General features: G+C 42.6%; 1 protein-coding gene and 1 pseudogene across 2 annotated transcripts in view; one reads left to right on the top strand and one right to left on the bottom strand.

Moving 5' to 3' along the window:
• Positions 1–1,377: 1,377 nt before the first annotated feature.
• Positions 1,378–7,657, bottom strand: LOC308380670 (uncharacterized protein; the record flags this gene model as incomplete). The annotated part of the gene is made up of 9 exons (XM_080858076.1): positions 7,543–7,657; positions 7,177–7,273; positions 6,953–7,045; positions 6,352–6,531; positions 5,525–5,595; positions 4,292–4,349; positions 4,059–4,179; positions 2,487–2,557; positions 1,378–1,575 (listed from the first exon to the last, which is right to left on the bottom strand). The coding sequence occupies exons 2-9, from the start codon at positions 7,180–7,182 to the stop codon at positions 1,378–1,380; spliced, it is 798 nt and encodes a 265-aa protein (XP_080714202.1). The 5' UTR covers positions 7,183–7,273; positions 7,543–7,657.
• Positions 7,658–9,206: 1,549 nt separating this feature from the next.
• Positions 9,207–13,091, top strand: part of LOC308380659 (class I histocompatibility antigen, Gogo-C*0101/C*0102 alpha chain-like) — a 15,085-nt pseudogene continuing 11,200 nt past the window's right edge. Inside the window, exons 1-4 of the transcript in view lie at positions 9,207–9,246; positions 9,966–10,018; positions 10,810–10,882; positions 12,279–12,445. The product of the transcript in view is annotated as a class I histocompatibility antigen, Gogo-C*0101/C*0102 alpha chain-like (transcript). The remainder of the gene's footprint in view (positions 9,247–9,965; positions 10,019–10,809; positions 10,883–12,278; positions 12,446–13,091) is intronic.

Below are 13,091 nucleotides of genomic sequence, written 5' to 3'. Positions count from 1 at the left end.
TGGAGCCTGGGACATTCAAAATAAATAATATGGAAAAAACTGGCACTGCTAAGACAAAAAAGCAAAGGATCCTGATGGGTACAAAATACAAGCTAGCTTGCAAGCTAACAGGATATGTGTAATGCTCTAGTGCAGAGTAACAAATGTTAATATTAGCATTAGCAGATGCATAGCGAAAAAGTTAATGTTTTTAACAACTAAAACAAATAGCTAACATAGCTCCCTAGTTCAGACCTGCCAACCTTGAAGAAGGTTTTTGAGTACCAGGGGAGTTTCATGTTTGGCAGAGGCTTTGCACGCAGTCAATTCCCCACTCACCGCCATATCATCCAGTTATTCAACATAATAAATCAGCGGCGAAGAAAACAATACAATCGTATTTTCTTGACAAGAATTCCATAAATGAATAGAGATCTTTACATTTTGCACTTCTAAAGAATATATACAGTATATTGCCCAAACAGAGCGATTCAAAGTTAGAACAGGGAGTCTCCCTGGAGTTTGAGTTAACGTTACTGCAGCTAAATTAACCTACTCCATCAGTTATTCACACCGTATCCGTCTCGTAACCAGGATAATCACATCGTATGCTAGCTATTACGGCTAACTTTTTATACAAATGTATCTGAAGGTTGTACCCCTTGAAATGCATCATCTTGTTAAGTTACCAAACACATGTTTGAACGTTTTATATGCTAACATTACAGTAACATTTATGTGCTTGATTATTACTCCCCCACTTCCCATTGTACCTCAGAAATGCATTACGCCTCGTGGATAATAAAGTAATAGTAGTAGTAGTAGAAGTGACCAGACATCCTCTTTTACCCAGACAAGTCCTCTTTTCGAGACCTAAAAAATGTGTCCAGCAGGTATTAAAAAAATGTCCGGGATTTTGCCTCGTCGGATATTTGTGTTTCTCACGGTTTTTCACAAACAAGTTATTACGTCCTGTCAAGTTTGGAAAGGGTATTTCCCTTACGTTGCACCTTCTTGAACGTGCTCTGACTGTAGACAGAACTGTCATTGGTCATCCGCCTTCCCAGTGTTGCCAGATATAATAATTATCCTCCAAATACGATAATTTTGAGCCTTGGATATGATACGCCATTTACAATCTGGCAAAACTGAGCACCTTGCCGCCGCCACCATCACCAAGCACATGACATCTTTTTTGCGTAGTTTCTGCTGGCATTTCGTACCTGCGTATTTTGACTAAGAATTCGATAGTTGGTACACAAAATGCGTGCAGGCTGGCAGGTCTGCTAGTTATTAATCTACTGAATTAGCCAGCAGATCTAGTTACATAAGAATGTTTTGAAAGAAGCTAGTTAGCTTCTTTTCCAAACATGGAGCTGAGATTATTTAACAGCTAAGCTAAGATCTCTTACGGGACTCAGGCTGTTCTTCATCTCCTTTGTTCTCGTCATCCATCTCTTCCTGTCCTTGTGTGCTAGAGAAGTTCACCAGAACAACTGAAACGCCCCCCAACTGGGCCAGAGACACAGGGTGTATAGGGGACAGGTCCATTTCAGAGCTGAGGACAGGAGCCATCTTTGATTTCTCTTCTTCTTCCTAAAACACATTGAGCAAGGGGGACATTTAAAAAACACAGGCAACAAGAAAAGGTTGTCTCAGGAAAATATTTCAACTATACAACTTTTTACTGTTTCCGTAAATGCAACGTCTTGTTGATGTCTGACAATGTGAGTTCATAGTCTGGTAAGCAGAGGAGAAGGAGGGGAAGGTGAACACCTATGCCTCTAGTGGTGGTGTTCCTACTGGAGAGGAGTTTACATGCAAAATCCCACTGACTGGATTTTCAAAACAATACTACGAAGCTATATCAGTGGAGTCATTGGAAACAAATATTTTTCAGTGTCCAGCGCTTGCAGATTTGATTTTACTATAGCTGGAACTGATGCTGCCGGAACAATACCAAGGGCTACGTCTCACTACACCCCAATACGCTTTAGACAGATAACCAGACACAAACACAAGGTATTAATTAATAGAAATAATAATAATAATAATTAGGTCAACAGGAAATCAAACAGCGCTTCTATGGCGCATACCAAACACAGACTTCGGAACAGCCGACACATAATCAACAACGCCAAACATTGCATCAATCAATCAAACATCCCCAGTGTTCACTCCCCCAACAGTCCCAACGTCTCCCGATCCAACCCCACAGTGAAAACACAAAAGTAGTTTCTCATATGAAACTATTGTCCGGTGCAGAGAGAGAGAGCGAGTTCAACGTCTTACAGTGTGTTGAGAGGCCGCTCCACACAGCCTGGGTTTTGCCAAGCGTTAAGAACGCCATCACCAGGGGCCGACTGGATTACTTCCACTCCCTATAAGCATGTCTCATGATGTGGTTTTACAGTTTTAATAGCATTATCTTGCCTATTTACTTATTTATCTTATTTAGTTACTACATTGTGCATTAAAACAAAAATCTGACACTTCAAACACTTTACCTGGATCTGTTCGGTTTTAACGTCTGCTGCTGAAGAGGTGGTGTGTTCTTCCGTGGGGTCGTTTTTCACTACTGCAGGAAGAGAACAGACTCACATTAACATTCAGTCTCCTGGGAAATGCTTTTACCTGACGGGCCTTAGAACACAGTATGTATTTTATGTTCACCCATTAAGCCCAGGTGTGACATTTGCATGTTTCTCCCTTTAGAGCCGTATGCGAACGTGTAACCCGTTTTAGAAGATGTCAACATTTTCATGTTCCATGACCGATGTAATGCATCTGGATTGGCTACAATATAGATAGGGAAGGCAAAATGCATTCGAAGAAAGGTTTTTTTTTACTTGTTAGCCTGTAAGCCTCCGTTAGGCCCACAAAAAATAAATAAATAATAATCTAAAGTTGCGCTTGAGACGGTGGCATTGGCTGACGACCTGAGTGAGGGGGGCAACATCAATGCAGAGTCCTGCAGTAACTTTTAGGATGAGAACAAAAATAAAATAGAAGATTCAATTTCAGACCCAGATTATGATGTGGCTGCTGCTCGCTAGCCAAGTCTCAGTGGATGAAAGACATGTTTGAGAATTTCGCTGAGTTTCCAAGATGACTGGAAAACGATCAGGGAACCATCACGCCTTAAGAGGGAGTATAGGCTAGGTGCACGAAATACTCAGTGTGGGCTGTTTGTTTCCTGTTTAGCCAGGTGTGTTTGAACCTGCCGCTATTCTGAATGTAATTAGCGTCTACACGGACCTGGTTGGGTGTTGCACCTAGTGAATCAGCATTACGATAAAGAAGGACTTGTAGACACTAATTACATTCAGAATAGCGGCAGGTTCAAACACACCTGGCTAAACAGGAAACGAACAGCCCACACTGAGTATTTCGTGCACCTAGCCTATAGTCGCAAACCAGGGGTAAATATCGACCCGCTGGTGATGATATGCCATTACAGGTGTATTCGACCTGCCTGGTGATGATATGCCATTACAGGTGTATTCCAAGAACCTCAGGTTTTTCAGAGGGCCCATTAGTTCATAATGGGTTAATATAGATGTATAATTCATCCGTTTGCGTGCTGCTTAGATGTTGAACCCTTTTTCTATTACAAACATGGATAGGCCTACTACAGTGACGAGCTCAAAGGGCTTTTCCAAACCGGTGTCAAGAGCGGAAGATAAACGAAACCTCCGAGTTTTGCTGAACAGCCAATCAGAGTGATCTCCATCACCAACGGGCTCCGAAATGCTCAATCAGCCGACAGGGGTCTGTTTATTGCCAGCGGTGTGGGAGAGGGAAGAGACTAGGGCCCAGGTCCAATAGTCTTAAAATGCTGTCTTACTACCTTCCTCTCTTAAATAAGAGAAGGAAGGACCGTCCCAATTCGCTTAATTATTTTCTTCTGGGTTATAAGATACCTTAAAATACGTCACATAACGGTCATTTTTCAAGGTACCACCGATGTAGCCTTGATGTAGGGCGGCTGATGCTCACCAAAGGCCCAACGTTGGCCAACAGCTCACCATCGGCTAGGTGTGTCAGGGGCTTAACTCTTTTCCCTCAGCACTCCTTACCAGACTGACAGTACTCTCCATATCCAGCAGCAGCAGCAGCATCTTCTTCTTCTTCTTCTTCTTTTATCCCAGAGACTGGATCCTCCAACAGCCTCTGAGCATCAGACGATACCAGCGAATTCTGAGAGCCATACAACATCAGTGGATCTTAAACAGAGTGGTCAAATGAAAACTATCAGACTCTGACTATCAAACATGGGTGTGTGTGTGTGTGTGTGTCTTTGTGTGTGTACCTCAACCTTGAGCTGGCTCTCCCCACCATGCAGCCACTCATTCACTTCCAGAAACAACCTAAAGGGGTCAGAGGTTGCAGAGTTCAAAGGTTAAAGGGCAAAGAACACACTAGAAGTTCATTGCCAAGTCAATTAATGAGAACTGGGAGGGGCAATTTAAGCAATAAGCCCCAAGAGGCCGTGCTTTGCGCTGATTTTAGAACAGGTAAGGGAGTTGTTAGGCACGACGCGAAGCGGAGTGCCGTTAAACCCCCTTACCTGTTCTAAAATCAGCGCAAAGCACGGACTCGCGGGGCTAATTGCTTTTCTAAACCTGTTACTACACATATTTGATATGGTTTCATAAATAAAGACAATTCAATTTAAGAAACAATAGTTTAATGATAAACCGTCATTCTTCCGCCACTAAAAATTATAGTTCCTAAATAAATCGTTGCCACGCAACCCTTGAAGCAACGCAACAGCCAGATGGAACACTGGGTATGAAATGCGCTATATGAATGCCTTGCCATTCGCTGCGCAGTAATATGGAATGTAATCAGGTCAAATTGTAAGGTAATGCTGGATTTTACAACGGCTTTTAGCCAATCACAATCAAGGATTTGAACAATCGGGTTTAGAAACATATATATTTATGACTGAAGACTTTTAAATTGCATAATGACAATAATAAACAATCATAAAAAGTGAGAAAACGCTGTTTTGTCATTTAAAAACTGCGGTTCCCCTCCACTACACCCCTAGCTATGAAGCGCATGCTTTGAAACCAAAATGAGAGCTGACTGGACGTTTGTTTAGCTTTAGGTAGGCCTTTTTACTTACAACTTTAGCTGACAGGAACATTGAAGTTTTGTGATGACATAGAGGGTTGTCATCTCGCAGAGCGAGATTTACAGAACTAGCCTTCCTTGCACCTATCCTGTATTAGTGGAAGCGCAATGATGTAAGCGCTGCTAGACCTAAGAGTACTCTTAGTGGTAAGATCAATTGCTTTGCGAATACAGACCCTGAAGTTACAACTGCAAACCACAAAATGCTGTACTGTCAGTGCTGATTTACAACTACTTCTACTTACAACTTGTGTTTTGCTTTTATAGCAAATCAAAAAATTGCCCTATAGTGTGTGTGTGTGTGTGTGTGTGTGTGTGTGTTTGTGTGTGTGTGTGTATGTGTGTGTGTGTGTGAGACACAGAGAGGGAGAGGGAGTGTGAGAGTGACTGTGTGTGTAAATACCCAAGTTTACTCTGCTGGGTCTGGAACTGTTGATGCAGGTCCCTCAGTTCATTCTTCAGGAAAGCCACAGTCTGTATAAACACACACACACACCCATTTATTTAATTACAATATTGATTCTCTCCCTCATTCATTCACACACACACACACACACACACACACACAGCTGAAATCACACACAAAACAAACAATTATACCTTAAACTAACATGACACGTATGTTACTATTACAGATAGATATATCAAATTCATAATAAAACATTCTAGCTGACACAAACCCAAAAAGCAGTAATACTAAAATTAGATGCACAACAAATGTAAATCAATTCATAACTGTTATAAAATGCAGTTTTCTGGATGTTGTTGTTGATATTCTGTCTCTCACTGTTAAAATAGACCTACCATTACAATTATAGCTCACACATTTCTTTGCAAGTGGGCAAACTTGCGAAATTAGCAGGGGTTCAAATACTTAATTTCCCCACTGCATATCGGTGTGTTATTGTGTGTGTGTGTGTGTGTGTGTGTGTGTGTGTGTGTGTGTGTGTGTGTGTGTGTGTGTTAGTGAAAGAGAGTCCTCAACACACACACACACACTCACAAGCACTTTGGTCAGCGTGAGCTGTTTTTAAATGTGCTATATAAATACTTGACTTGACTTGACTTGACATGACTTGACTTGACTTGACTTACACTCAAACCCACTTTGTTGTGAGCTGTCTCACTTCGTTGTCTTTTTCCTAACAAACACACACTTGGTTGTCCTGTATGAGTGAGCTGTCTTTTCCGGAAGTGTATGTGAGTACACACACACACATACACACACACCTGGTTGGCTTGTGTAAGTGAGTTGGCTTTTTCGTCCAAGTGTTTCCGTAGTTCATCAATCTTCAGCTTCAGCTGTCGGTTTGACTCCGCCTGCTCTGTCAGGCTCCGCCCAGTCTCTGCCCCCCTCTCCTCCAGACGACCAATCAACACATAGAGCTCCTGGTTACGACCAACTTCATGCTATTAAAATACCACAACAAACATGGTAACATTAACACAATCAGGGCATGTTGACATACACTTTAACATACACATCGCACACACAAAACATGTTAGTACACAGGCCAAACAAGTTAGTATACACACGCACACAAACATGTTAGCGTACAAGCACTCATGCACACACTGATCCAATGGTACAGTCATTTTCTGACTGTTGTAGGTGTAAAACCATGTGCATGTGTCTGCCGTAGATGATGGTCTTATGGCCAGCGGTACTAAACTACTGATGACTGGTGTGACAATGCAGCTATTGCATGAGGATTAAGACAAAGGAGTTACACAGATGGTAAAAAATATGGAGAACATAAAATGTCATGCTACAGAATCATACTATTCCGCAAATGTGTGTATGTACGTGACGTGTGTGTGTGTTTCTTACCTGCAATGCTTGTGTGATGTATTGAGTGGCCTTCTCCAGGTTGATGCAGGCTTGTTTGTGGCTCATGTCCATATGCTGACCAAACTCATCCATCTACATACACACACACCCACACACCAGTACGTCAAAATACTAAAAGTTTCAGTGCTGTTCATGTGAAATTCACGAGACCTCCGCTTAAGCCAGACACGAACACTCCACAGCAGTCTCAATAGTTTATTTACCAGCATGCAAGTGAGGCTTCTGGTTGAGCTGCGGTTACACACAGGGTTTTTGGTTTCAACAGAAGACGGTCACATCACTTGCCTCTTTGTCTTGACTCTGCAAAACAGGACCACGGTATATGCATCATCAGACTTTTGCTAGCATGGGACACTCCAGAGACAGGACAGTGACAGGAAACTTCATTCATAAGAATACCCGCAATCTGTACAATACACACATATGTTCACAAAGTCCCGTCGTGGGAATAAAAGGCTACAGGAAAATGCTTCCCCATACAAGTCTTGACTGGTTTCAGCTTAGTTTGATCATTTTCATTGCCTCTCCTTCAAACAATCTACTCAAGGATGAGCCTGACTGACACCCACCTTCTCCGTGTCAACTCCTCTCCGTAGCCTTGCGCAATCGGTGTGTTGTGACGGCAAGTGCTCGAAGCTTCGTCGTCTTCCAGTTTTTGCATTTCTTTTTACTATTTAAAATCACTGTGAGCGCAGCATTTACCGAGTCCCGTCAACTTCCTCTATGATGTAAAAAATAAAGCTTTATACACAGCTGAACACAGCTTTCCTTTAGTAACTATCTTAGCGCAAGTCAGACAATAACAGTAGTCTGATTTGACAACTTTACGGGTCTTTGGTAGTTTAAAAAACTGAGCGTAATGTGGTACTGTTCTTCTCAGCGGAATTGTGAAACCTGCTTTACAGACGGACACCTTCGGAAGGTTAAGTCGAAGCCACAAACTTAGCGCCCTCTTGCGTGCAGGATGATAATTCAGAAATACTTTCTGAAGCGTGTGTGTGAACAGTATTGCTTCGGTTTAAGCAATTTACCATTACGTTTCGTACATTTCAACAATCAATCAACCCAATATATGTACACGTGTCTTTAACAAAGACATTTACATGCAATGGCTATGAGTTTAAAGGTAATTTCTTACAATGCAATAAAAAGTGATTATTAGATTTAAAACGTTAAAATGTATTACAAAAGTACCTGCCTCAGAAAGTGAGCGAGTGTGTTTGAGATAGAGGCTAAAAATGCTTGGGTACCATCCCCAGAAAGGGAAACACAATACTGATTAATGCAAGTTATATGTGTCTACCTGCTACAGGTGTGTGTGTGTGTTTGTGCCATATTCATTTCATTTTATTCTTTTGGCTAGATTTGTATTGTTACTTTTTGTGTGTCTGTGTTGGGTGAGAGAATCCCAATGCTAAATCAATAGCTTCCATAGGTGTGTGGTGTGTGTGTGTGTATTCCAAATTCTGAATAGGCTCCTGGTGTAAAGCAAGAGATCTGGGTTCAGAGTCTCAGACCATGTATCACAAATATTCATAAAACTATACACAAATCAATAAACATACACAATTTATTTAACTTAATTCCCATATACAACTGGAGAGACAACGCACTGGCATGATGTTTCCAGTGCCTCCTATATACATGGATTTATATTGTAGCAAAGAATGGGGTCAATACTTCCCTTTGACACTTGGCACAATTTACAGGTGAAGGGTGGACACAGAGGTGGATACATGAGGAAGCTACATGAGGCAAAACGCAACACACAACAGACTCATAATCACCAACAGAATTATACACACTGACCTTAATGTAAGAGGGGAACACGAACATTACACATAGAATTACACATTCCACCCTACAGCTACTAAACTCTCGGAATTATGGGTGAACTCATCATACTGGAATCACAATCATATAAGTACACACCCCAGCACACTATAATATATACACACACATAAGCTCACATACCCATGCACACAACAATACACACACATAAAAATACACACCCCTGCAGACTTCAATATAAACACTCACATAAGAACACACACTCCTGCACACTACAATATATACACACACATAAGATCACACACCCCTGCACACTACACTACAATATATACACACACATAAAAACACACACCCCTGCACAATACAATATATACACTCACATAAAAACACACACCCCTGCACACTACGATATAAACACACACATAAGAACACACACCCTCCGATGGCGCCCTACCCACAGTTCAGTGCTGCAGAGAACACAGGTGAGTGGTTCTGCCCCTTTCTTACATGCACGCCCTGACACACCTGAAGGCTTTGTTTGATGACGCAGGACGCGCCACACTGGCAACAGTCATGACGCTTCTCCTCTGGTAGCCTAGTGCCTGAGAGTCCCCTCCAGATGACCGAGCGATACAGCCTCTCCGCCGGATGGATCTCTGATAGCTGACCTGGGGTGCCCTTCAGTCCACAGCGTGAGAGACACACTTCCGCCACTCGGGGCAGGCGTGCAGATTCTGTCCAGTGTGTTTATGCTAGTGCTTTTTACAGACATTCAAGAGTAAACAAACCCTTTGCCACACTAGGTGCAGTGACACGGCCTCTCTCCTGTATGACCACGTAGACGTGGATTGAGAAGATCCTCTGTGGTAGAACTCTTGCCACACTGGGAGCAACAGTAAGGACTATATCCTGTGTGCATGGATGGGCTTTCATATGGGTTTTCTGAATGAAACTTACCATACTAGGTGCAGGTGTACAGCTTTTCTCATTGAGGAGTGCCCTGATGTTTTTCAGATCTTCATGGAGAGTAATACTCTTGCCTCAGCAGATGCAGAACTACTGCCTCTCTCTTGTGTGAATGTGCAGGTGTGCTTTGAGAGTCCTCTCAAGAAGGAAGCTCTTGTCGCACTGAGTGCAGTGATAGGGCCTTTCTCCTGTGTGATTGCGCAGGTGTGATTTGAGATTTCCCGGTTGATTGAAGCTCTTGCCACACTGAGTGCAGACATAAGGCTTCTCTTCTGTATGAATCCGCAGGTGAGTTTTGAGATTCCCCACTTGAGTAAAACTCCTGCCACAATAAGTGCACTGGTACGGCCTGTCTCCTGTGTGAATACGCTGGTGTGTTTTAAGATTTCCCTCTCGACTGAAGCTTTTGCCACACTGAGTGCAGGGATATGGCCTCTCTCCTGAGTGAACGCGCTGGTGTGTTTTGAAATTTCCCGACTCAATAAAAGTCCGGTCACACTCCGTGCAGTGGTACAGCTTCTCTCCTGTGTGAATGCGCTGATGTACTTTGAGGTTTGACATGTAAATGAAACCCTTGCCACACTCGGAGCAGGAGTGTGGCCTCTTCTTTGTATGAACGTAGTGATGCCGTTTGAGCTCGGAATAGTAGTGGAAGCTTTTGCCACACACAGAACAGGGGTATTTTTTTGATTCCCCCGTCTCTGTGTGTGAGGTGGACGAGGGCACTAGGAGCCCAGAGAATGAGAGAGATGATCCTTTTCCTATTTTACACAAGAAATGACAAATGAGAAGATGGACAGCTAAGCACACACAAACCTCAACAAGATTCTTACATGAAATTATCTGCCAAAAACTGTGGTGAACTAAAGTGATATTTAGACACGGTCTCATAACCTTTTGAAATATACACAACTTTTCACACACACAATTTCACATAAACACAAAACATAGGCATGCAAAAACAAGTACATTTGTATAATTTGAGTGGCATGAATCGGTGTTCCTCTAATGTCCCTTACCGGTCTCTGGCTGTTCTCCATCTCTGCTGTTCTTGTTGTTCTCCCCTCGCTGTCCTTTAGTTCTACAGCAGTCCTCCAGCACCAATGATACCCTCCTCAACTGGACCAGAGGCTCTGGGTCTGTATGGGGCAGGTCCGTTTTGGAGCAGGGGACTGAAATTATCTTTGATTTTTCCTCCGGTCCCTAAAACTCATAGAGAAAGGGAGATTTACAAACTGCAAATACTGGCAACTGGCAAATTCAGTCAGTTTTAAATATTCCACAAATGAGATGACTTGATGTGGCTTTACAGTTGTATTAGCATTAGCATGTGTGATATGGGTTTACAGTTGAATTAGCATTAGCATGTCTAATGTGGGTTTACAGTTGTATTAGCATTAGCATGTGTGATATGGGTTTACAGTTTAATTAGCATTAGCATGTCTAATGTGGGTTTACAGTTGTATTAGCATTAGCATGTCTTATGTGGGTTTACAGTTTTATTAGCATTAGCATGTGTTATGTGGGTTTACAGTTTTATTAGCATGTCTAATGTAGGTTTACAGTTTTATTAGCATTAGCATGTCTTCTGTGGGTTAACAGTTTTATTAGCATTAGCATGCCGGGTATGGGTTTACAGTTCGTGAGCTTAATAATGATTTGTATGAGCTTTAGTTTTATAGGCATATTGTGCATCGAAAATATCATGATTTGTACTCCAAATACAGTACCTGGATGAGTTCAGTTTTTATGTCTGCAGCTGAGGAGACGGTATTTCCTGTTCTGGGATCAGTTTTCTCTACAGAAAAGAAGAGACTTATATTTACATTTATTGGCAGATGCTTTTATCTAATGGCGCTTATGCAACTAGTAGGCCTACTGATATCATCTTCTAATCATTTTTCATGGTGTATGGTCAGAAAAACACACCGGTTATTCCAGCTGTGACCAGGAGTATAAATCAACTTTTTGATCTACTAGCCATAGTGGGTAGCATATGCTCAAAGTTTACACAAACCATCAACATAATTTACAGATGATCAAGAAGACATACGTACAATGTCACACAATTGGCTAAGCAATTTAGCTTTCCATTATTTACAATGGCAATCTTGGAACAACTTCAAGGGCCAAGTGATTCTTCATAACAACCCTCCACAAAGTTTTGGAAATCAAAACAGTGTATTTCGCATTCCCGTATGGAGCAAAAACCACCAGAGAGACAAACACATGTTCAAACATGTGAATTCTTCTGTCCAATATTACACACAGACTCCTGATTTCATAAAAAAAAGGTAGAGAGAACGGGCAAGGAAGTACAAGAGATACTGAACAAAATCAGGAGAGAAGGATTTTCCACCCATAACATCAGAGTGTGTGTGTGTGTGTGTGCGTGTGTGTGTGTGTGTGTGTGTGTGTGTATATGTGTGCGTGTGTGCGTGTGTGTGTTTGTTTGCTCCTTACCTGACTGGCTGTAATCTCCATCTCCATATCCATCATCAGCTTCTTCTTCTTCCTTTTTAATCCGAGAAACTGGAGCTTGCGGCAGATTCTGAGAATCAGACCAGACCAGCGGACTCTGAAAACCAGACCGGACCAGCGGACTCTGAGAATCAGACCGGACCAGCGGACTCTGAGAATCAGACCGGACCAGCGGACTCTGAGAATCAGACCGGACCAGCGGACTCTGAGAATCAGACCGGACCAGCGGACTCTGTGAGCCATACAAGACCAGCAGATCCTGAGCGTGAGACGAGACCAGCGGACACTGGCTTTCTGACAAGACAGACAAGACCAGCAGGCTTTCAGCACTGGATGAGATCGGTGGATTTTCAGCACTGTATGAGACAGGTGGATGATGACGACTGGTTAAGACCATTGGACTCTGAGCATCAGACGAGACCATCGGAGACTGAGGATGAGAAAGGACCAGTAGACTATCAGCACTGGATGAGACGGGGGGACTGTGATGAGCGGATGAGACCACCAGGCTCTGGGTGCGAGAGGAGATCAGCTGACTGTGGCTGTGACAGAGCGGTGGTTTGGAGCAGACTATTGACTCCTCCTCTGAGCAAGGCCTCTTCTTAAGCTGGAAAACACATATCAGATGTTAGAATGTGTAAGTGTGTGTGTGTACATTTGTGTGTGTGTGTGTACATTTGTGCATGTGTGTGTCATACAAGACCAGAGGTCTAAGGGTTATACGAGACACATGTGGGTATGTGTGTGTGTGTGTGTGTGTGTGTCTCCACCTTAAACTGGCTCTCTCCACCCTGCAGCCACTCATTCACATCTTGAATTGTCCTATAAGGGCCAGAGATGTCAAGGGTCAGAGTTCAAAAGTTAAATGTGCAAAGAAGAT

The sequence above is a fragment of the Sprattus sprattus genome (genome assembly GCF_963457725.1).
Source record: "Sprattus sprattus genome assembly, chromosome: 2".
Taxonomy (NCBI): Eukaryota; Metazoa; Chordata; class Actinopteri; order Clupeiformes; family Clupeidae; genus Sprattus; species Sprattus sprattus.
The sequence above is the reverse complement of the archived record's forward strand: the minus strand, read 5'-3'. Positions and strand labels throughout refer to the sequence as shown.